The sequence below is a fragment of the Bos indicus x Bos taurus genome, chromosome 2 (genome assembly GCF_003369695.1).
Source record: "Bos indicus x Bos taurus breed Angus x Brahman F1 hybrid chromosome 2, Bos_hybrid_MaternalHap_v2.0, whole genome shotgun sequence".
Lineage (NCBI taxonomy): Eukaryota > Metazoa > Chordata > Mammalia > Artiodactyla > Bovidae > Bos > Bos indicus x Bos taurus.
In genome coordinates, this window is record NC_040077.1 from 10,559,759 (window position 1) to 10,585,605 (window position 25,847).

Here is a 25,847-nt window from a genome sequence, read left to right on the forward strand (position 1 = left end):
CATGCTTTCCTTTAGGATGGACTGATTTCCTTTAGGTTTGATTTGTTTGAACTCCCTGCAGTCCAAGGGACTCTCAAGAGTTTTCTCCAACACCACAGTTCAAAAGCATCAATTCTTCAGCACTCAGCTTTCTTTATAGTCAAACTCTCACATCCATACATGACTACTGGGAAACCATAGCTTTGACTAAATGAACCTTTGTTGCCAAAGTAATGTCTCTGCTTTTTAATATGCTGTCTAGGTTGGTCCTAGCTTTTCTTCCAAGGAGCAAGCATCTTTTAATTTCTTGGCTGCAGTCACCATCTGCAGTGATTTTGGAGCCCCCCCCCCCAAAAAAGAAAAGTCTGTCACCATTTCCATTGTTTCCCCATCTATTTGCCATGAAGTGCTGGGACCAGATGCCATGATCTTAGTTTTCTGAATGTTGAGTTTTAAGCCAACTTTTTCACTCTCCTCTTTCACTTTCAAGAGGCTCTTCAGTTCTTCACTTTCTGCCATAAGGGTGATGTCATCTACATATCTGAGGTTACTGATATTTCTCCTGACAATCTTGATTCCAACTTGTGTTTCATCCAGCCCAGCATTTTTCATGATGTATTCTGCATATAAGTCAAATAAGCAGGGTGACAATATACACCCTTGAGCATTTTTCATGATGTACTCTGCATATAAGTCAAATAAGCAGGGTGACAATATACACCCTTGATGTACTCCTTTCCCTATTTGTTACCAGCAAATTCTCTATGATCCAGCAAATGTTGACATTTAGATCTCTAGTTCTTTTGCCTTTTCTAAACCCAGTTTGAACATCTGGAAGTTCTTGGTTCACATAATACTGAAGCCTAGCATGCAGGAATTTGAGCAGAGCCTTACTAGCATGAGTGCAATTGTCTGGTGATTTGAACATTCTTTAGTACTGCCCTTCTTGGGAACTGGGATTAGGATTGACCTCTTCCAATCATTTCCCTAGTCTAAAATAAATCTGCCAGGTATACACACTGAGGAAACCAGAAGGGAAAGAGACACGTGTACCCCAATGTTCATCACAGCACTGTTTATAATAGCCAGGACATGGAAGCAACCTAGATGTCCATCAGCAGATGACTAGATAAGAAAGCAGTGGTACATATACACAATGGAGTATTACTCAGCCATTAAAAAGAATACATTTGAATCAGTTCTAATGAGGTGGATGAAACTGGAGCCTATTATACAGAGTGAAGTAAGCCAGAAAGAAAAACACCAATACAGTATACTAACGCATATATATGGAATTTAGAAAGATGGTAACAATAACTCTGTATATGAGACAGCAAAAGAGACACTGGTGTATAGAACAGTCTTATGGACTCTGTGGGAGAGGGAGAGGGTGGGAAGATTTGGGAGAATGGCATTGAAACATGTAAAATATCCTGTATGAAATGAGTTTCCAGTCCAGGTTCGATGCACGATACTGGATGCTTGGGGCTGGTGCACTGGGACAACCCAGAGGGATGGTATGGGGAGGGAAGACGGAGGAGGGTTCAGGATGGGGAACACATGTATACCTGTGGTGGATTCATTTCGATATTTGACAAAACTAATACAATTTTGTGAAGTTTAAAAATAAAATAAAATTGTAGTTGGAAAAAAAAAATAAAAACAATCTAAAAAAATAAATAAAAAATAAACAAGTAATAAGTCATTAGCAAAAAACATAAAAGGAAGAAATGTACATTAAAATGATATATAACATAACCACATTTACTTAAGAATGCATTCCAATATCAAATAGCAACATTCAGCAATGCAAAATTGCAATTACTTTTGCACTAACCTAATAAAATCATTCATTGGCTCTAGAATGGGCTTTCTTTACTTTACTGCACTCCTATTAGGAATGCAGGGGTGTTTAACTAAATCTAAATTTAAAATGTTTTCCTCTCCACACTGAGGGCTATAATGGACTAAAACAGTATCTAGTAACTTTCCCCATCATCACTTTAAGAGCAGATACTGGCTCATACACACAGTGTGTGGTGTCATCCTTATTTTATGTAACAACTTATGATTACAGCTGTGGAGAAAGCTCAATGTGGGTAAAATGTTTAGACCTGACATTACCTGAAGAAGCATGATGGACAGCTCAACTTATTTACAAATGAATAACTGTACACAATTTTTCTCTGGTTTAAATTTGCTGTCTCTCACCTCTTCAATTTTTCTACGAAGACTAAGTTTTCTTCTTGCATGTTCTCGCTGTCGTCTTTCTTCTCTATCCATTCGGAGCAGGCGTTGCTCTTCAGCTGTGTGCTCAAGATGTTCTAATTCCCTCCTTATCATATCCAGATATCTAAGTAAAAGCAAATGTAAGTCATGGTGAACTAGGAGTTTTGCTTACAATGACATCATCTGCTTTGATATTCCAAAACTACCTCCTTGCTTGCTTTATTTCTTGAGCTTATATATATATAAGCTTATATATATATATATATATATAGATATATATATATCTGTTATTGTAGCCAAGAAAAGGATAAATGTGAGGCATATTATTAAAAACATTTTGCATAGTACCTATTCACAATAGATTTAGGAATATATGTTTGCAAAGAAGGTTGAAATAACTGAAACAGTGACTTCAAATTTGGAAAAATGATTTAGATTTTCTAAGAAAAGATGTATGTTGATTCCCTTGTAATTTAAAAGGCCTTGAACACATCTTCCATGTATAGTCTGGGTCTCTGGTATGTCTCTGTGTTACAAAATTACTATGGAACATAGCAGTTAGGAAATGCAGCTTAATTCCACAGCTTAATGAAGGAGGAGGGGAAAATATATATATTTTCACTTCCTAAGAGATGGTCTTGACCATGGAAAGGTAATGATTGAACATGAATAGATGGCATCTAAAGAGCTTGCCCCTTCATGGATCACTGCCTTGTCATGATCGAGGGGCTTGCATAACTCAATGAAGCTATGAGCCATGCCATGTAGGGCCACCTAAAATGGACAGATCATAGTGGAGAGTTCTGACAAAATGTGATCTACTGGAGGAGGCAATGGCAAACCACTCCAGTATACTAGCCATGAGAACTCCAAGAACTGTATAAAAGGGCCAAAAAATATGACACCAAAAGATGAGGTCCTCATGTTGGAAGGTTACCAATATGCTACTGGGGAAGAGAGGAGGACGACTACTAATAGCTCCAGAAAGAATGAAGCAGCTAGGCCAAAGCAAAGCTCAGTTGTGGATGTGTCTGGTGATGAAAGTAAACTCCAGTGTTGTAAAGTAAAGTATTGCATAGGAACATGGAATGTTAGGTCCATGAATCAAGGTAAATTGGATATGGTCAAGCAGGAGATGGCAAGAGTGAACACTGACATCTTAGGAATCAGTGAACTGAAATGGACAAGAATGGGTGAATTTAATTCAGTTGACCATTATTTCCACTACTGAGGGAAAGAATACCATAGAAAAAAATGGAGTAGCCCTCATAATCAACAAAAGTGTCTGAAATGCAGTACTTGGATGCAGGCTTAAAAACAATAGAATGATCTTGGTTCGTTTTCAAAGCAAACCATTCAACATCACAGTAATCCAAGTCTATGCCCCAACCACTGATGCCAAATAAACTGAAGTTGACCAGTCTATGAAGACCTAGAAGACCTCCTAGAATTAACAATCCTCCTCCAAAAGATATTATGTTCATTATAGGGGATTGGAATGCAAAAGTAGGAAGACAAAAGATTCCTGGAATAACAGGCAAGTTTGGCCTTAAAATACAAAATGAAGCAGAGCAAAGGCTAACAGAATTCTGTCAAGAAAACACACTGGTCATAGCAACCACCCTTTGTTAACAACACAAGAGATGACTTTACACATGGACATTACCAATGGTCAATACTGAAATCAGGTTGATTACATTTTCTGGAGCCGATAATGAAAAAGCTGTATTCAATAAGAAAAAACAAGAACTGGAGCTGACTGTGGCTCAGATAATCAGTCCGTCATAGCAAAATTCTGGATTAAAGAAAGTGGGGAAACAACTAGGCCAGGCAGGAACAACATAAATTACATTCCCTATGAATATACAGTGGAGGTGATGAATAGATTCAAGGGATTGGATCTAGCAACCAGAGTTCCTGAAGAACTAGGGACAGAGATCTGTAATACAGTACAGAAGGCAGAGAACAAAACCATGCCAAGGAAAAGAAATGCAAGAAGGCAAAGTGGTTATCTGAGAAGGCTTTACACATAGCTGAGGAAAGAAGAGAAGCAAAAATCAAGGGAGAAATGGAAAAGGTATACTCAACTAAATGCAGAGTACCAGATAATAGCAAGGGAAGACAAGAGGGCATTCTTCAATGAACAATGCAAAGAATTAGAGGAAAACAACAGAAAGGGTTTAAGACTAGAAGATCTCTTCAAGAAAACTGGAAATTATCAAAGGAACATTTCATCCAAAGATGGGCATAAAAAAGGACAGAAACAGTACAGACAAAACAGAAGCAGAAGAGATCAAGAAGAGATGGAAAGAATACACAGAAGAACTGTACAAAAAAAGATCTTAATGACCCAGATAACCACAATGGTGCAGTCTCTCCCTCAGAGCCAGACCATCTGGAGTGTGAAGTCAAGTCAGCCTTAGAAGACACTGCTGCCAATAAAGCTAGTGAAGGTGATGGAATTCCAGCAGAGCTTTTTAAAATCCTGAAAGATGATGCTTTTAAAGTGCTGCACTCTTTAGGGCAACAAATTTGGAAAACCCAGCAGTGGCCCCAGGAATAGAAAGGGTCAATCCTCCTCCCAATTCCCAAGAAACGAAGTACTAAAGAATGTTCAAACCACCAGACAACTGGCACATATCTCCCATGCCACTAAGTGTATGCTCAAAATCCTCCAAGCTAAGCTTCAACATCGGAGAAGGCAATGGCAGCCCGCTCCAGTACTCTTGCCTGGAAAATCCCATGGATGGAGGAGCCTGGTGGGCTGCAGTCCATGGGGTTGCTGAGGGTTGGACACGACTGAGTGACTTCACTTTCACTTTTCATTTTCATGCATTGGAGAAGGAAATGGCAACCTGCTCCAGTGTTCTTGCCTGGAGAATCCCAGAGACGGGGGAGCCTGGTGGGCTGCCGTCTATGGGGTCGCACAGAGTCGGACACGACTGAAGTGACTTAGCAGTAGCAAGCTTCAACATTACATGAACCGAGGAACTTCCAGATGTTCAAATTTGGTTTAGAAAAGGCAAGAGGAACCAGAGATCAAATTGCCAACATTTGCTGAATCATAGAGAAAGCAAGGGAATTCCAGAAAAAAACATCTACCTCTGTTTCATTGACTATGCTAAAGCCTTTAACTGTGTGGATCATAACAAAACTGTTGAAAACCCTTAAAGAAATGGGAATACCAAGACCATTTTAATCTGTCTCCTGAGGAACCTGTATGCAGGTCAAGAAGCAAAAGTTAGAACCCTGTATGGCACAGCTGACTGGTTCAGGACTGAGAAAGGAGTATGATTTCTCCTTTAGGCTGTTTATTGTTACCGTGTTTATTTAACTTACACGCAGAGCATATCATGAGAAATGCCAGGCTGGATGAGTTACAAGCTGAAATCAAGATTTCTGGGAGAAATATCAACCTCTGATATACAGATAATACCACTCTAATGGCAGAAAGCAAAGAGGAAGTAAAAAGCCTCGTGATGAGGGTGAAGGAGAACGAATACACCAACTTAAAACTCAGTATTAATAAAACTAAGATTCTGGCATCCAGTCCCATTACTTCATGGCAAATAGAAGATGAAAAGGTGGAACAGTGACATGTTCCCTTTTCCTGGGCTCTAAAACCACTGCTGATGGTGACTGAAACCATGAAATTAGAGGATGATTACTTCTTGGCAAGAAAGCTATGAAAAACCTAGATAGTAAGTTAAAAAGCAAAAACATCCCTTTGCCAACAAAGGCCCATATAGTCAAGGCTATGGTCTTTCCAGTAATCATGTACAGATGTTAGAACTGGACAATATAGAAGGCAGAGTGCTGAAGAATTGAATCTTTCAAATTGTGATGCTGGAAAAGACTCTTGAGCATCTCTTAGAAAGCAAGGAGATCAAACCAGTCAATATTAAAGGAAGCAAGCCCTGAACATTCATTAGAATGAGTGATGCTGAAGCTCGATTATATTGGCCACCTGATTCAAACAGCTGACTCATTGGAAAAGACCCTGATGCTGGGAAAAACTGTTGGCAGAAGGAGAAGGTGACAGAGGATGAGACAGTTGGATGGCATCACCAATGCAATGGACATGAACTTGGGCAAACTCCAGGAGATGGTGAAGGACAGGGAAGCCTAACATGCTTTAGTCCATGGGGTCGTGAAGAGTCAGACACGACTAGGCAACTGAACAGCCGCAACAACAACAAGGAGCTTGCAGGTTTTTTAAGCAATCACACATGTTTTATCAGTATTGAAGCTATATCTACCCTCCTTTTTTGAATTTGCATTAATTTCCTCAAACAATGCTGCCAGCTCTTAAAGATGACCCAATAAAAAATTATTATTAAAATCATGTGCTAAAGATACTTTCCCTCCATTTCCAACTACAGGATGGATTTTGTATTTGATTATTTATTCAGTTAACAGCTTGGATTACCTCCTGGACTCCCAGAAACTGTATCTTTTCTAGCAGAAATTCATGTTTATAGCCTTGGTACCAGAATTCCCAATTCCTGGACCTTTTGCTCTCCCTTCCTCTCCATACTGAAATAGTGAAGTTAAATAGCATCCCATACTTTAAAAAAACTCTTAGCTTCAATTATTTCTAGCATTTTGTAACTTATTTGGATCCACAATATATATATAAAACATTCATTAACTTCAATCTCACCTGTGCCTTATTAATCGTTCTTGGTCCTTAATAGATGGGGTGCCTTCCTGTAACAACCAATTTTGGAACTGTGTAACATCAGAACGTCCAGGTATTTGATTGTCTTCCTGTAGTTTATTTACTTGTTTTGCAAGCATTTTCTATTAAAAAAAAGTGTGTGTGTAACATATATATACACATATATATATGGATGTATATATATATATGTATATACAATTTTTTAACATTTCCCAGAAATAAAAATGTCTTTTGATCTGCTTTTTTTATATTTAATGTTTAGTGAAATTCCCATACTTTGTAAATAACTAATTCCTTTTAACTGCATTTAAATCTATTTTGAATCCACTGTAGATATGGACAATTGACTCAAAGATTTCTGTTTCTGAAAATAAAAAATATTTCAGCTTTTTTTCTATCCATTCTAAAGAAATTAATTTAAAAAAATGGAAGAAGTGGAGGAGAAACTCCCAGCACAAAGGAGTAGATGAGGGGAAATAGAGAACACTTTAAAGTATAGGGGAATCATCTTCATTTCTATACAACTCTTGACCTTGGAACATAAATCTGTAAAATTCACATATGTGCAGCTTTTTCATTTTTATCCAACTTGTGACTCTAAAGTCTGAATTCACTTACACACACATGAGAAGAGGCTCACATGTTTTAGTGGATGAACACAGCCACATGTGTACAAACATACAGTGTACGTGTTCTTTGCATTTTTAGGATGTTATAACAATTCATATGGCTCCTCTCCTGTTACTTAAGTTGTTTTGGTCTCCAGCCTAAGAATCTTGCTGCCACAACAGACTCTTCCAATTGGTCCCAAATCAGGTAGATGGGGCATATCCTAGTAACAATTTTATTATTAAATTTTGCCAGCTACCACTGGCATATTAATAGATGACCTGGTCCCTTTCCCTTTCTTGGCCCAAAATAGCAATCTCAAAATATTTTCTTCTGCTCTAAATTTTTACTTGGAGAAATTATTTAGGTTGCCAAAATTAAAGGTAGAATATTATAAGAAAATACTCTGCCCACAAGTAAACCTTTGTTCCAAACCCCATGTACAGAAACCAAATTTAAATATTTAACTTACTTGTTCTCTTATATAGTTTCTTTCAAAGTCTAATTTTAAACTGGTAAGATATTGCCTGTACTTATTCAATTCCCTCAAGGTACATACAACCTAAAAAAACACAAAATAATTAGAAAAATATATAAATAAAAATATCTAAAAATCAAAGCAATTACTTTATAGAAGTAAAATAATACTCTGTTAACCAAGTAAAAAACTGCTAACAATTTTGTAAGTAATATCTCTCTAGAATTTTTAATCAACAGGAAATTGCTATTCAAATAGCATTACTTTATTTATATGACTTATGCCATGGTAAGGAATTGAGTACATAAAGTTATTAAAATAAAATACCAATTTAATAATAATGTTCAACCTCAATAAGAACAGAGTGTATTAGGACTGTATTAAGCTGATTTTTCTAGGTTCTTATTTTTTCTTAATTTTTTAAAAAGTACATGGGACATAACCCTTGACAAGCATACAGTGCCATTAGAGACAAAGAAAACTATGATACAGTTGGGAAAATTCTTTTTACATCTTCAAATTATTTAGTAGTCATCTTTTGATATTTCAAGGAAAAAAAGTTAAAGGAAGAAGTAGTTTCACTTGGAAAACAACTACTGTCTGATTTTCTTTGACCCAAATACTGATTGATTTAATGGAATTTTCCAGTAAGTATCTCTTCTGACCAAACTAAAGGTGATCCAGGCCCCCCAGAGAGGAACAGAAGCAAGCTTTTATCAAATCTTAGAGGTTTTCAATGATTGATGTGTGGCAGAACAAATACAATATTGTAAAGTAATTAGCCTCCAATTAAAATAAATTTAAATTTAAAAAAAGTTATTTTCAACTCACTTTATTATTGCTGGTGATGTAACCACCTTTCTTTAATCTTCTCAAGATGTCTTTACGCTGATGGTAGGCTCTTAAATGTGGATCATGGAGACTTTTATACTGGTTTTCCAAAAGTCGACAGTATGGATCAGTCAGGTTAAAACCATAAGAAGGTCGAAAAAGCTGCAAACAAGAAATTTAAGCATATTATAAATGTACAATTAATCAATTTTTCTTTTAAATATCAATCTATTAAAATGACCAGACTATTCATAGAAAATAAAACATGTAAGAATGTGAAGTGGGACAAAATCAGAAAAAGAATTTGGAATGGGCAGTGTTAATTGCTTATCCCTAACCTTTTTTCTTCACTAACCTGAATTATCCTAAAACCCCACCCTCACTCAATTAATTCCCCCATCTTTATCAGTCCCTAGCCCAAAGCTAGAAAAGGGAGGAGGAAATGAAAAGAAAGAGGAAAGTATAAACTTTGTTTTAATGTATAAAGCCAAAACTAAGACTTTCTCTTTTCCTCTTCCCTCCTCCAGATCCAGAAACTGCATTCAATATCAATATCATTCAGTTCAGTTCAGTTCAGTCGCTCAGTCATGTCCAACTCTTTGGGACCCCATGAATTGCAGCACGCCAGGCCTCCCTATTACCAACTGCCGGAGTTCACTCAAATTCACGTCCATCCAGTAGGTGATGCCATCCAGCCAGCTCATGCTCTGTATCTCATATTCTAACAATAAAGAAAAACAGAAAATCTTCCACAAAGATTCACTGAAACAACTTTGAAAAAAAAAAAAAAGTAAAACTCAGATGTTAAAAGATGATGAATTAAAGAGTTATTGTATTTTGAACTCTTATCTAAGAAATGCAATGATTTCTGAGTGCTACAGTCAGGGAAAAGTTACCACTTTATATTATAAAGTTCAATATATTGAAGAATCAATTATAAAGAATAATGCTAGGGATTGAGATTTCTCCATACCAAATACAACCTTATTAAATAGCTATTACTGTATCAAAGAAGGAAAATAACTAATAGTCATGTTAGTTTATCTGTTACTTTAGAAGAAACATGAATAATTTCATCTCATTTGTAAGTTAAAACATTACCAAGACGAGGCACTTTAAAATCTGCCAGGGGGGACATCAGTACTTCGTTCATTTTTCAAAAATTTTTCAATAGCAGGATAGTGATAATAGGTAATGGGAGAACCTCTGAAAGGGGAAAAGGAGAGGCTAGAAGTAGGTGCGGAAGTCATCCAAATGTTGTCTTTGTATCCTATATTTATACTATCCTTTAGATTGTCTTAGCCAGACAACAGAAATTTTTAGTCTAAAGTTAAAGTAGGAACTGTCTCAAGTGAAAAGCAACTGGAATGTGTGGGAGATGTGGCAAACCTGAGAGCACACCATGCCCTGTGCAGGCATGCTATTCAAATTCTGTGATCTATACATCTTTGCACACTGGTATCTGTCTGCCCAAAGAAAGGCAATGCCAAAGAATGCTCAAACTACCACCCAACTGCACTCATCTCACACGCTAGTAAAGTAATGCTCAAAATTCTCCAAGACAAGCTTCAGCAATACGTAAACCATGAACTTCCTGATGTTCAAGCTGGTTTTAGAAAAGGCAGAGGAACCAGAGATCAAATTGCCAACATCCGCTGGACCATGGAAAAAACAAGAGAGTTCCAGAAAAACATCTATTTCTGCTTTATTGACTATGCCAAAGCCTTTGACTGTGTGGATCACAATAAACTGTGGAAGATTCTGAAAGAGATGGGAATATCAGACCACCTGACCTGCCTCTTGAGAAACCTATATGCAGGTCAGGAAGCAACAGTTAGAACTGGACATGGAACAATGACTGGTTCCAAATAGGAAAAGGAGTACGTCAAGGCTGTATATTGTCACCCAGCTTATTTAACTTCTATGCAGAGTACATCATGAGAAATGCTAGGCTGGAAGAAGCAGAAGCTGGAATCAAGATTGCCAGGAGAAATCTCAATAACCTCAGATATGCAGATGACACCACCCTTATGGCAGAAAGTGAAGAAGACTTAAAGAGCTTCTTGATGAAAGTGAAAGAGGAGAGTGAAAAAGTTGGCTTAAAGCTCAACATTCAGAAAATGAAGTTCATGGTATCTGGTCACGCCACTTCATGGGAAATAGATGGGGAAACAGTGTCAGACTTTATGTTTCTGGGCTCCAAAATCACTGCAGATGGTGATTGCAGCCATGAAATTAAAAGACATTTACTCCTTGGAAGAAAAGTTATGACCAACCTAGATAGCATATTGAAAAGCATAGACATTACTTTGCCAACAAAGGTCCGTCTAGTCAAGGCTATGGTTTTTCCAGTGGTCATGTATCGATGTGAGAGCTGGACTGTGAAGAAAGCTGAGCGCTGAGGAATTGATGCTTTTGAACTGTGATGTTGGAGAAGACTCTTGAGAGTCCCTTGGACTGCAAGGAGATCCAACCAGTCCATTCTAAAGGAGATCAGTCCTGGGTGTTCTTTGGAAGGAATGATGCTAACGTTGAAACTGAAGTACTTTGGCTACCTCATGAGAAGAGGTGACTCATTGGAAAAGACTCTGATGCTGACAGGGATTGGGGGCAGGAGGAAAAGGGGACGACACAGGATGAGATAGCTGGATGGCATCACCAACTTGATGGATGTGAGTTTGAGTGAATTCCGGAGGATGGTAATGGACAGGGAGGCCTGGTGTGCTGCAATTCATGGGGTAGCAAAGAGTCAGACACGACTGAGCGACCAAACTGAGCTGAACTGAACTGATCTGTCTGCAGGTACCAATTTGTGTTCAGCCTGTGTTTTGTCTGGCAGTAGCCTCCTCAGTCAGATTCTGAACACTAAAGAGCCTGGCTTGGGTGGGACCCTAAAAAGAACTCCCTCAAGTTAAGTTGAGGATGCTTATGTGAAAAAAGAGGGAGATTGGGGAGCTGATAGGATGCTAGGATGCCTTATCCATTTAAAAGTTTCCTTGATAAATTTCTGACAATGCTTAATACTAGACTTTACTCTATTCCAATGCATCTAGGTTATAAAGCAGAATTCCCTAATTACCATAGATTCCCTAAGAAAGGGGAAAAAAAAAAAAAAGGAATTCCATAGGGCAATGTCATAAATTCAGTGAGACCAGAAGTGAAATCCGTATCTTTCTCTAAGGAAAACAATCAACAATCTTGAGTTGTGAGTCACTCAGAAATGGATTGTTTCTTTTAGATGTTGATATTTAGTTGATTTTTAGTTGAGAACTTTTAGATATTCAGTTCAGTTCAGTTGCTCAGTCATGTCCGATTCTTTGAGACCCCGGGAACTGCAGAAGGCCAGGCTTCTCTGTCGATCACCGACTACCGGAGCTTGCTCAAACTCATGTGTGAGCTGATAATGCCATCCACCCATCTTATCCTCTGTTGTCCCCTTCTCCTCCTCCCTTCAATCTTTCCAGCATCAGGGTTTTTTTTAAGGAGTCAATTCTTTGCATCAGGTGGCTAAAGTATTGGAGTTTCGGCTACAGCATAAGTTCTTCCAGTGAATATTCAGGACTCATCTCCTTTAGGATGGACTGGTTGGATCTCCTTGCAGTCCAAGGGACTCTCAAGAGTCTTCTGCAACACCACAATTGAAAAGCATCAATTTATCAGTGCTCAGTTTTCTTCATAGTCCAACTGTCACATCTATACATAACTACTGGAAAAACCACAGCTTTGACTAGACGGGCCGTTGTCAGTAAAGTAATGTCTCTGCTTTTTAATACGCTCTCTAGGTGGGTCATAGTTTTTCTTCCAAGGAGCAAGTGTTTTTTAATTCATGGCTATAGTCACTATCCACAGTGATTTTGGAGCCCCCCCAAATAAAGTCCATCACTGTTTCCATTGTATCCCCATCTATTTGCCATGAAGTGATAGGACTGGATGCCATGATCTTCGTTTTTTGAATGTTGAATTTTACACTACCTTTTTCACTCTCCTCTTTTACTTTCATCAAGAGGCTCTTTAGTTCCTTTTCAATTTCTGCCATAGGGTGGTGTCATCTGTGTATCTGAGGTTATAGATATTTCTCCCAGCATTCTTGATTCCAGCTTGTGCTTCATTCAGCCTAGCATTTCACATGATGTACTCTGCATAGAAATTAAATTACCAGGGTGCCAATATACAGCCCTGAAGTACTCCTTTCCCTATTTGGATCAAGTCTGTTGTTCCATGTTCAATTCTAACTGTTGCTTCTTGACCTGCATACAGATTTCTCAGGAGGCAGGTAAGGTGGTCTGGTATTCCCATCTCTAAGAATTTTGCACAGTTTGTTGTCATCTACACAGTCAGAGGCTTTGGTGTAATGAATAAAGCAGAAGTAGATGTTTTTCTGGTATTTTCTTTCTTCTTCTATATCCAATGGATGTTGGCAATTTGATCTCTGGTTCCTCTGCCTTTTCTAAAACCAGCTTGAACATCTGGAAGTTCACGGTTCATGTATTGCTGAAGCTTGGCTTGGAAAATTTTGAGCATTACTTTACTAGCGTGTGAGATGAGTGCAATTGTGCAGTGGATTGAACATTCCTTGGCATTGACCTTCTTTGGGACTGGAATAAAAACTGACCTTTTTCAGTCCTGTGGCCACTGCAGGGTTTTCCAAATTTGCTAGCATGTTGAGTGCAGCACTTTCACAGCATCAACTTTTAGGACTTGAAATAGCTCAGCTGGAATTCTATCACCTACACTAGCTTTGTTCATAGTGATGCTTCCTAAGGCCCACTTGACTTTGCATTCCAGGATGTCTGGCTGTAGGTGAGTGATCATAGCATTGTGGTTATCTGGGTCATGAAGATCTTTTTTGTACAGTTCTTCTGTGTATTCTTGCCACTTCTTCTTAATAATCTTCTGCTTCTGTTAGTTCCATACCATTTCTGACCTTTATTGTGCCCATCTTTGCATGAAACATTCCCTTGGTATCTCTAATTTTCTTGAAGAGATCACTAGTCTTTCCCATTCTATTGTTTCCCTCTATTTCTTTGCATTGATCACTGAGGAAGGCTTTCTTATCTCTCCTTGCTATTCTGTGCAACTCTGAATTCAGATGGGTATATCTTTCCTTTTCTCCTTGGCCTTTAGCTTCTCTTTTTCCTCAGGTATTTGCAAGGCCTCCACAGACAACCATTTTTCCTTTTTCTTTTCATTGGGGAGGCTCTTCATCACTACCTCCTGTACAATGTCACGAACCTCTATCCATAGTTCTTCGGACACACTGTCTATCAGTCTAATCCCTTGAATCTATTTGTCACTTCCACTGTATTTTAGATACTGAATTTTAGCTTTGATGGTCTCAGCTCAGTTCAGTTGCTCAGTCATTTTTGACCCTTTGCGACCCCATGGACTGCAGCAGGACAGGCTTCTCTGTCCATCACCAACTCCTGGAGCTTACTTAAACTCATGTCCAGCAAGTCCGTGATGCCATCCAACCATATCATCCTCTGTCTTCCCCTTCTCCTCCTCCCTTCAATCTTTCAAAGCATCAGGGTCTTTTCCAATGAGTCAGTTCTTCGCATCAGATGGCCAAAGTAATGGAGATTTAGTTTCAACTTCAGTCCTTCCAATGAATATTCAGGACTCATTTCCTTTAGGATGGACTGGTTGGATCTCCTTGCAATCCAAGGGACTCTCAAGAGTCTTCTCAAACACCACAGTTCAAAAGCATCAATTCTTTGGCACTCAGCTTTCTTTAGAGTCCAACTCTCACATTCATACATGACTACTGGAAAAACCATAGCTTTGACTAGACAGAACTTTGTTGGCAAAGTAATGTCTCTGCTTTTTAATATGCTGGCTAGGTTGGTCTTAGCTTTTCTTCCAAGGAGCAAGCGTCTTTTAATTTTATGGCTGCAGTCACCATCTTGAGGGATTTTTGAGCCCAAGAAAATAAAATATCTCCCTGTTTTTATTGTTTCCCCATTAATTTGCTATGAAGTGATGGGATCTGATGCCATGATCTTCATTTTAGGAATGTTGAGTTTCAAGCCACCTTTTTCACTCTCCTCTTTCACTTTCACCAATAGTTCTTCGCTTTCTGCCATAAGGGTGGTGTCATCTGCATATCTGTGATTATTGATTTTTTTTTCTCCCAGTAATCTTGATTCCAGCTTGTGCTTCATCCAGCCCAGCATTTCTCACGATGTATTCTGCATATAAGTTAAACAAGCAGGGTGACCATATACAGCCTTGATGTACTTCTTTCCCAATTTGGAACCATCTGTTGTTCCATGTCCGTTTCTAACTGTTGCTTCTTGACCTATATACAGATTTCTCAGGAGGCAGGTTAGGTGGTCTGCTAGTCCCATCTGTTTAAGAATTTTCCATAGTTTGTTGTGATCCACACAGGCAAAGGCTTTGACATGGTCAGTAAAGTAGAAGTAGATATTTTTCTGGAACTCTCTTGCTTTTTCAATGATTCAGTGGATGTTGACAATTTGATCTCTGGTTCCTCTGATGGTCTGTGTTTCTCAAAATCAATCCTGGGCTACTGATCTCTAAACAAAGAACATCTTTTATACAAACCCATTCCTTAGTGTCAGGTAATCCTTCTGCTGTCAGTTAAAACAACTGGGTGAAAAAAAAAAAGTGTAAATATAAGGCAGTACTTCATCAAGGAGATTTTACTGAAAGAAAAAGAAAGCTATCACAAAGTCAGTCTTCAGGGAACCTGGTGGGCTACAGCCCATGCAGTCGCAAAGAGTCGGACATGACTGAAACAACTTAGTATGCACACATAGCGGTTAACTGAAAAATCTTTCCAGTAGAATTTTTTGCCGTATTGATCAAAGCAACTGGTTAAAAAGACTGCATTGCACTTCCTGCCCTGTTAATTACTGAATCAAGGAGTGGGAAGGTTTGAGGGAGGGTATTACACTGAGGACTAAAAACATGGAAGGGTTTGAGGGGCATACATGGCAACCCACTCCAGTACTCTTGCCTGGAGAATCCCATTGAAGGAGGAGCCTGGTAGGCTACAGTCCATGGGATCACAAAGAGTCGGACACAACCGAGCAACTTCACTTTCACTTTCACATTACATTGAGGACTAAAAACATGGAAGAGTTTGAGGGGCATACACACTATAACCTAGTAAGATTTAAATTATAAAATTATAGTATGGGGTAGACTTATACAAACCAAGGACAATGCAAATTCTAAGGAAATAAAGGCTGTAACAGTTGAAAAGAAATCTTGAAAGATGGTCCAAGTTCATAGCTGGGAGAAGAGCAAAGTATAGGACTGGGTCCTGAATTGCAGGTGGATTCATTCCATCGGAGCCACCTGAGGGTTATATCTCTGTGTGGGTAAGACCTGTTGTAGAAGAAAATGGCAACCCACTCCACTATTCTTGTCTGGAGAATTCTATAGACAAAGGAGCCTGACAGGCTACAGTCCATGGGGTCATAAAGAGTCAGACACAACTGAGCAACTAACAATTTTCATAAAAGAATGAAGTCAATGTAAGAAAATTAAACATCACCTTACCTTCTCATTTAATTTTGTGGTATAGTATAAACTATTGCTTCCTGGGATCACAGGCAGCTTGACCCCAAGAGGCAGATCCAGTAGCTGAGCTGCTCCGACCCCCGAAAATTGAGTTTTGTGCTCACCCTGTCGGATACAATTGGAGAGTTTTGTCGTTCCTTTAGGTATGTTAGTTTAGGCCAACTTAACTGCTACTCCAATCCTGAGGAAGGAAGGAACAGAAAGGTCCCGCCCTGCCAGGCAGCCTGGAAGACCTTGGCTTCCAGTTACCAGCTCCCTAGGCAGCGCCACAGCCGGTTGCGCCAGCACCCGCCCAGCCCTGCCTCCTGCGGCGGCCCTGCTTGTGGGCCCTGAAAGCCGGACGGTTACGGGCCTCACCGAGGGCACGTGACCGTTCGCCGCCCTCCCCTCCCCGCCCTCCCAGGCTGGAGGCACGGCAGAGGAGGACAGAGCTGACCAGCCTGGGGGCCACTCACGTCTCCACACTGCTGGCTTTCTGTGGTGAGGCCGCTGGTGGCCGTCTTGGTGGCTGCGACGTCGGCAGCCTTGGAGCAGGCGCTGATGTACAGCTCCATAGCCGGCCTGGGCCCCTCTGTGCCCTCGCTGTCCCCCTCTCTCACCTCCCCTCACACCCCGTCCCTGTCGTCGTCCCTCCGTCCCCACCGGACTGAATGACCAGTATCCTGCGTGTCAGAGGCCCTCCCTCTCAGCGTTCCAGGCTCCGAACGTGCGGGTGTTCAACTATGAAGAGCAGAGCGCCCTCCCGAGGGCGAGCCCCTCGCGCGCTGGCTTGGGAGCCTCAGAGCCGGGAAATCAGGACGCGGGGCCTGGTCCCTGCGTGCCGAGGGAGACATATTTCTCTACGAGCCCTACAGCCCTCAGCCACACCAAACCAAAATCAAAACTTACAGAACTTTGCTGGCACGTTAGCTGGCTAATTTCTCCTCTTCTCCAAGAAGGTTTGGTTCTATGCAGAAAACAAACAAGAATGATTGTGCAGCCCATTCTAGAGCCAGTTCAGTTCAGTTCAGTCGCTCAGTCATGTCTGACTCTTTGCGACCTCATGAACCGCAGCACCCCAGGCCTCCCTGTCCATCACCAACTCCCGGAGTCCACCCAAACCCATGCCCATTGAGTCGGTGATGCCATCCAACCATCTCATCCTCTGTCTGTCTGTCCCCTTCTCCTCCTGCACTCAATCTTTCCCAGCATCAGGGTCTTTTCCAGTGAGTCAGCTCTTCGCATCAGGTGGCCACAGTACTGGAGTTTCAGCTTCAACATTAGTCCTTCCAATGAACACCCAGGACTGATCTCCTTTAGGATGGACTGGTTGGATCTCCTTGCAGTCCAAGGGACTCTCAAGAGTCTTCTCCAACAGCACAGTTCAAAAGCATCAATTCTTCTGCACTCAGGACTGATGAATACACATGGCTCCCTTGTAAACTGTGACCACACCCCACCCCCAGGTGTCCATAACCTCTTCCCAATCCACTCCAGGTCCCACATAACTTATTGTCCTCCCTCCTCTTCTAGTCGCCCTCTTTCATTTCTAGCTCTTTCTTTTTTCTTTCTTCCTGTCCCTATTGACTGCCTCTCCTGTGTCTTCCTGTGGGCCTCTTTTTCATCCTCTCAGTCTTCCAGCGAAAATTTATCAAGTGCCTGGCTCCTTTGGGCCAGTCATCTGAGCTAGGAATTTAAGGATACAATGATGAGAAAAATATGGTCCTTCCTTCAGGGAGCTAACAAGGATGTGAGAACTTTGAAAGCAGAAACTGTATCTGATGTTAGGAGCTTGGACTTAGCCCCTTAGATTCCTTGATCTATTCTTATCCTTTTATTTTTTGGGCCATTTAATAATAATACCTACTATTTATTGAGAATCCTCTAACTCTAGGTACTGTGCTAAACACTTTGTGCATTAATGTTTTTAACACCCTTGTCAATTATCCCATTTTTTTCAAAGATTAAAGAAGGTCAGTATTAAATAGTGGCCCAAGAGACAGTTTCTTAATCATTACACTCTTCTTTTGCATCTGCTTTATTTGTCTTAACATCACCCATATGCTTAGGACTTTGAAATTTGAAATCTAAACTTTGGTTATAATCCACAGGGATTTCTTACAATCAACTCAGATTCAATATATTCAAATCTCAACCCACAATTTTCACCACAGGACAAAACAAAAGCCCCATTCTTCCTGCACTTCCCATCTCAATAACAGTACCAGTGTCTACCCAAACCAGAAGATGAGAAATCCTCTTAGACCTACTTCCCCTTCTGAGCCCCCTGACTCAAAACTCTCTGTATTACTGTGCTGTTTCCTCTTCCTGACAGCCCTTCCCACTTTCTTGCTTGGATAGTTTCAGTCAACCTTTAAGACTGCTTAAGTATTCTCACCTCTAGGAAGCCTTTCTGACATTTTAAGCTTTTGTCAAATTATCTTCCTCTGTTGTAGTTGTTCAATCACTGAACTACATTCAGCTCTTTGCCACTGCATAGACTGCAGCACACCAGGCTCTTCTGTCCTTCACCATCTCCTAGTTTGTTCAAATTCATGTCCATTGAGTTGGTGATGCTATTCCATCATCTCATCCTCTGCTTCTGCCTTCTCCTTTTGCCTTCAGTCTTTCCCATTTTCAGAGTCTTTTCCAGTGAGTTGGCTCTTTGCATCAGGTGACCAAATATTGGAGCTTCAGCTTCAGTAGGACTTGTTCAAGAGAATATTTAGGGTTGATTTCCTTTAGGAATGACTGGTTTGATATTTTTGCAGGTCGAGGGACTCTCAAGTCTCTGGCACCATGATTCAAAAGCACCAATTCTTTGCTTCCTCTGTGCTTCCCTCCATTTTAGCACTTTTCACAATATCAAAATCTCTCTCTACTTGGGGGAGAATCAGTTGAGTTCAGTTGCTTAGTTGTGTCCAACTCTGTGACTCCCATGGACTGCAGCACACCAGGCTTCCCTGTCCATTATCAACTCCTGAAGCTTGCTCAAACTCATGGCCATTGAGTTGGTGATGCCATCCAATCATCTCATCCTCTGTTGTCCCTTTCTCCTCCTGCCTTCAATCTTTCCTAGCATCAGGGTCTTTTCAAATGAGTCAGCTCTTCCCATCAGATAGCCAAAGCACTGGAGCTTCAGCTTCAGCATCCGTCCTTCCCAGTGAATATTCAGGACTGATTTCCTTAAGGATTGCCTGGTTTGATCTCTTTGCAGTCCAAGAGATTCTCAAGAGTCTTCTCTAACACCCCCATTTGAAAGCATCATTTCTTTTGCTCTCAGCTTTCTTTAATGGTCTAACTCTCACATCCATACCTGACTACTGGAAAAACAATAACTTTGACTAGATGGACCTTTGTGAGTAAAACAATGGCTCTGCTTTCTAATATGCTCTCTAGGTTTGTCATAGCTTTTCTTTCAAGGAGCAAGCATCTTTTCATTTCATGGCTGCAATCACCATCTGCAGTGATTTTGGAATGCAAGAAAATAATGTCTATCGCTGTTTTCGTTGTTTCCCCATCCATATGCCATGAAGTGCTGGGACCAGAAGCCATGATCTTAGTTTTTTGAACATTGAGTTTAAACCAGCTTTTTTCACTCTCCTCTTTCACTTTCATCAAGAGCCTCTTTAGTTCCTCTTCACTTTGTGGCATAAGGGTGGTGTCATCTGCATATCTAAGGTTATTGGTATTTCTCCCTGAAATCTTGATTGGGGGAGATTGGATACATACATGTGTATGGTTGAGTCCCTTTGTTGTTCATGTGAAACTATCATAACACTGCTAATGGCCTATACCCAAGTACAAAATAAAAAGTTAAAAAAAGGATATCTCTTTACCTGTCATTCCCCTTTAATGAAATAGAAAGTTCATTATTGAAAGCAGGTATTTCCTTATTCAACTTTATGTGCACAGTACATAGTATAATGCCTGAAAGTGAAAGTTGCTCAGTCGTGTCTGACTCTTTGTGAACCCATGGACTATACAGTCCATGAAATTATCTAGGCCAGAATACTGAAATGGGTAGCCTTTCCCTTCTTCAGAGGATCTTCCCAACCCAGGGATTGAACCCAGGTCTCCCACACTATAGATGGATTCTTTACCAGCTGAGCCATGAGGGAAGCCCAGTATAGTGCCTAGCAAGCATTTAGCAACAATCTTCCTAAATTGTCTAGAATTGCTCACGGTAAACAAACTGGAATATAGAGATTTTTGGGTAATGATTGGTTGGAAAATTATGTAATCTGTGTAATCCTCTCAGTGTAAAACGTATCTCTTAATTTAACTGGCTCCTTCTGTGAAAGTAAAGCATTTCTCACAAAAAAACTTGTCTGTTACCTTGAGCCAGAGAGCGTCTCATGTATAATAGGACTTGGGGAACTGCACTAGAGGTCATGGACCTTTGTTTTTTCGCCTGTGTGTTATGATTACATATATCCCTGAAAGCATTAGTGAAGGTTGATACTGGGTAAGATCTGAGTCCTTTGAATCTTAATTATCAATCCAACCGTTTATGTTACCTTAAATTCCAAGAGGTATCGATTTCTATGACAGCCCTTCTCAAAGTTCATCCTATTAATTGATTTAATCATTTAGTGTCCCTAAGAAGACATAAGAAGCAGAATTTTGTCTTGGTAAAGTCTTAACATGTGTGGGTAAAAATCTGAACACTCCTCTGTCCATGGGATTTACCAGTCTAAAATACTGGAATGCTTTGCTATTGGGGCCAATTAATAATGTTGCAGAAAATGTTTGACTTCCACAGCTTTGAAATACCATGCCCCAATTACAGTTTCAGGAACATTGTAGCAAGATTACATTTTTACCTTCTGCCTTCTGAGTTTGAATATTCAGTCTTTTGATTTATGCATTTCAGATAGCTGGTAATAAGTTATTGGTTTTGTTCTAGTTCCTTCTGCTTCCTAACTCTAAGTTCCCATTTTATTTCCATTTTTACATCTAATTTATTAATTTTTAAAACGTCCTACCAGAGAAAAGTTTAGAAACACATGCCAGGTTCAGAGTAAATTTTAATGGTCTAGATGGAAAACAGAGTTACATAAATATTCCAGTTGCAAAGCTGACTTTTATATCAGAAAATGAAATGCAAATATGTGAATCATATTTTAAAAGAAATAAACCTTGCGATTTTAAAAGAAAATAAACCAAAATAAAAAAGAAGAAAAGCACACTTTAACTTTCTATCATTTTGAGTTATTAGAATGCAATAAAATAAATATTGTTTCTGCTAAACTGTTTTCCTTAATCAGGTAATTTAAAAATGCATTTAAACATAAACTAATGCTAAGAAGTTATAATAAAATATGCCCTACCTATCTACATTAGAAAACATAAATCATGCATGCAGAGCTGAAAATTTCTATTAAGGAATAGGGAATATTTGAGTAGAGATCAAATGTTATTAAAAGAAGAATATGTTTGTTTTTCTATCTTTGGGGGAAGGAGAGATAGATATAAGTTAAATACTAATAAAATTTGGCTTTATTATAACTCTTTATTAGCATTCATATTTCTAGTTTATTTAATAAACTATATTTAGAATACATAAATATATATATTTATGTATATATGTAAATATAGATATAGATATAAAACCATCACCTAATACTTTAATTTACAATTTTGTGTTAGTTTCAGATGTACAGCAAAATTATATATGCATCTTCTTTTTCAGATTCTTTCCCATTATAGGTTAGTATAGGATATTGAATATAATTCCCTGTGCTATAGAGTAGATCTTTGTTGATTATTTTATATATAGTAGTGTGTATCTTGGAGAAGGAAATGGCAACCCACTCCAGTGTTCTTGCCTGGAGAATACCAGGGACAGCGGAGCCTGGTGGGCTGCTGTCTGAGGGGTCACACAGAGTCGGACACGGCTGAAGCAGCAGCAGCAGTATGTATCTATTAATCCATAACTCCTAATTTATTCTGCCAGGTACTTTTCAATATAGAATTTGAAGAATAACTAACCTACATTACATATATACTGAATATTGTTGCTTTTTTTTTTTTTAGTTTAAAACACTTTTTGTGCCATCTGTTTTACTTGTGGCTGCAATATTGATGTGGTATCATCTGAAAAGTTTCTTACACACACACACACACACACACACACACAAATCAACAGTCATAGAGGCAGTTGAATCAAAATCAGGTGTTTTTGAAATTTGTCTTAGGATGTGAGAGTTGGACCTTAAAGAAGGCTGAGCCCCAAAGAATTGATGCTTTCAAACTGGGGTGCTGGAGAATACTCTTGAGAGTCCCTTGGACATCAAGGAGATCAATCCAGGCAATCCTAAAGGAAACCAATCCTGAATATTCATCAGAAGAACTGATACTGAAGCTGAAGCTCCAGTACTTTGGCCACCCAATGTGAAGAACTGACTCACTGAAAAAGTCCCTGATGGTTGGAAAGATTGAGGGCAGGAGAAGAAGGGGGCGACAAAGGGTGAGATGCTTGGATGGCATCACCAACTCAGTGGACATGAGTTTGAGTAAACTCCGAAGACAGTGAAGGACAGGGAAGTCTGGCATGCTGCAGTCCATGGGATTCCGAAGAGTAGGACACAACTGAGAGACTTAACAACAACAAATTTTCTTAAGGGCATAAAACAGCTGGGAATCCTTGTTTTCAGAGGTGACTGGAGTACTTACAAACATGCTGATAATTTTTAGTGGTTGAATAGACTGTCTCAATAATTCATCAACATTTCTATTACTTTACCAGAGGAATTCCTGATGAAAAAGATGAAAAATACACAGTAAACCAAATGTTAAGTGGGAGTAAGGTTAAGATTTCAGAAAAATGTGAGTCAAATGGATGCCCCTTCTGGATTTGCACCAAATCATGAAAGACTCCTTTGATTAAAAACCATACAATGAATTATTCATATTGCATTCAGTAAGTTCATATTGATTCATAAATAAATGTTCATGTTGGTTAATAAATAGTTGATTCTAAAATGTAATTGTATGTGTATCCATTTTACTGTTTTATTTTGCTGGTTAAGAAACTCAATCAAGCCAGCAGGGAGTAAAGTGGGCTTTGAAAACATATTTAGAAAAATATGTTTATGTAGATATTTGTAGTAAATATATGTTCATTCTCTAATATCTACTCTATGTGCATTTCAAGTACTGTGACAGATGAAAGTATAATGAAAATATCAAAAGACTAATTTAGAATTTTCTTTTGTTTCTATGACATCCGCCATAATCAAAATGAAATCAGACTTCAGTTTTGCTGTCTTTATTGTTAAAAATATATAATTTTATACATCTTAATATAGCAGTTAAGAATCCCTGTGGAAATTTAATTTTGATCTTTTATGTTAGCAGTAAAAATCAATGTGTTCTGAAAATGTTAAAATTATCTATGATTGATCAAACACACTAAATTCATACCAAGTATCTTCCCCCCAGGAGTCAAAGGCTTTTTACAAAAATGCTTGCTTTTTCTCAAATAAGGAAAATTGTAGTGAAAGTTGCTGGTACAATGCAATGGGCACAGAAAGAGGGAAAAAATTTATCAATAACACAAGGAGTCAAAAAGCAAGGACATGTAAAAGGTCAGAAAAGTGTGAAATTAAACATTTCAATAGGAAGCTTACTTCATGTACACACTGCTATATTTAAAATGAATAACAAACAGGGACTTACTGTATGGCACATGGAGCTCTGCTCAATGTTATGTGGCAGCCTGCTTGGGAGGGGACTTTGGAGGAGAAGGAACACATGTATATATATGGCTGAGTCCCTTCCTTTGTTCTGAAGCTATTGCAACATTGTTAATCTGCTATGAAACTGAAAATGTTAGTTACTAAGGCACATCTGATGCTTTGCAATTGCATGTACTGTAGCCCACCAGGCTTCTCTGTCTATGGGATTCTCCAGGCAAGAATACTGGAGTGGGTGGCCATTTCCTTCTCCAGGAGATCTGCCCAACCCAGTCATTAAACCCGGGTCTCCTGCATTGCAGGCAGATTTTTTTACTATCTGACTCAAAGTGCTTTGAACAGCTATATCCCAATATAAAATAAAAAGTTTAAATTGAGAGAGAGATGCCACCCAATATCTCTTTCAGAGGGTTTAACTTTGTCTGAATACCCAGTTAATCTGGTATAGAGGAAGTGAGGATGTAGTTGGGAGAGTGTAGATGGATGGCAAGGTGGAAATCGGGGAAAAGACCTGGAATTAGTGCATATTTGGTTGCTTATGTGTTTTTTGAGGATCCACTGTTCCATATTTTTCATTACCTCCAAAAAAAAAAAAGACCAAGAACATTGTTCTAAAGATGTTTATATATGAAGATATATTTATATATATTTTCAGAAACTACAGCAAATATTCCCAGATCTACAATGTATTGTTTGAATCATAAAAGCACTTTAAATATTTAATATTAAAATAAAATTCAGAAACTTGGAAATTTAGGTCTATTTCAAAATGATTCTTTTTGAGAAGTGCAGTTTTCAACGAACTTTTGTTTTTAAATTTATTTAAATTTAAAAATTTATTTTTTCATATAAATAATGTATTCTTTCTAATTATATGCCATCATAGCTTCACAGATGTTATATTTTATCATGCCCTTTTATTTTTTTAATTTATTTTTTATTTTTTTAATTTAATTTTATTTTTAAACTTTACAATATTTTATTGGTTTTGCCAAATATCGAAATGAATCCGCCACAGGTATACATGTGTTGCCCATCCTGAACCCTCCTCCCTCCCCTGCCCTTCCTCTGGGTCATCCCAGTGCACCAGCCCCAAGCATCCAGTATCATGCATCGAACCTGGACTGGTGACTCGTTTCATATATGATATTATACGTATTTTAATGCCATTCTCCCAAATCATCCCACCCTCTCCCTCTCCCACAGAGTCCAAAAGACTGTTCTATACATTGGTGTCTCTTTTGCTGTCTCGTATACACGGTTATTGTTACCATTTTTCTAAATTCCATATATATGCGTTAGTATACTGTATCGGTGTTTTTCTTTTTGGCTTACTTCACTCTGTATAATAGGCTCCGGTTTCATCCACCTCATTAGAACTGATTCAAATGTATTCTTTTTAATGGCTGAGTAATACTCCATTGTGTATATGTACCACTGCTTTCTTATCCATTCATCTGCTGATGGACATCTAGGTTGCTTCCATGTCCTGGCTATTATAAACAGTGCTGCGATGAACATTGGGGTACACGTGTCTCTTTCAATTCTGGTTTCCTCATTGTGTATGCCCAGCAGTGGGATTGCTGGGTCATAAGGCAGTTCTATTTCCAGTTTTTTAAGGAATCTCCACACTGTTCTCCATAGTGGCCATACTAGTTTGCATCCCCACCAACAGTGTAAGAGGGTTCCCTTTTCTCCACACACTCTGCAGCATTTATTGCTTGTAGACATTTGGATCGCAGCCATTCTGACTGGCATGAAATGGTACTTCACAGTGGTTTTGATTTACATTTGTCTGATAATGAAGGATGTT

At 39.0% G+C, this 25,847-nt stretch overlaps 1 protein-coding gene across 1 annotated transcript in view; it reads right to left on the reverse strand.

Moving 5' to 3' along the window:
• FSIP2 (fibrous sheath interacting protein 2) overlaps positions 1–16,909 on the reverse strand; it is a 147,766-nt gene extending 130,857 nt beyond the window's left edge. Inside the window, 6 exon segments of the mRNA XM_027523038.1 lie at positions 2,191–2,332; positions 6,872–7,011; positions 7,971–8,060; positions 8,808–8,969; positions 16,335–16,460; positions 16,811–16,909. Of these exon segments, the coding sequence (XP_027378839.1) occupies positions 2,191–2,332; positions 6,872–7,011; positions 7,971–8,060; positions 8,808–8,969; positions 16,335–16,460; positions 16,811–16,909 (759 nt within the window).
• Positions 16,910–25,847: the final 8,938 nt, after the last annotated feature.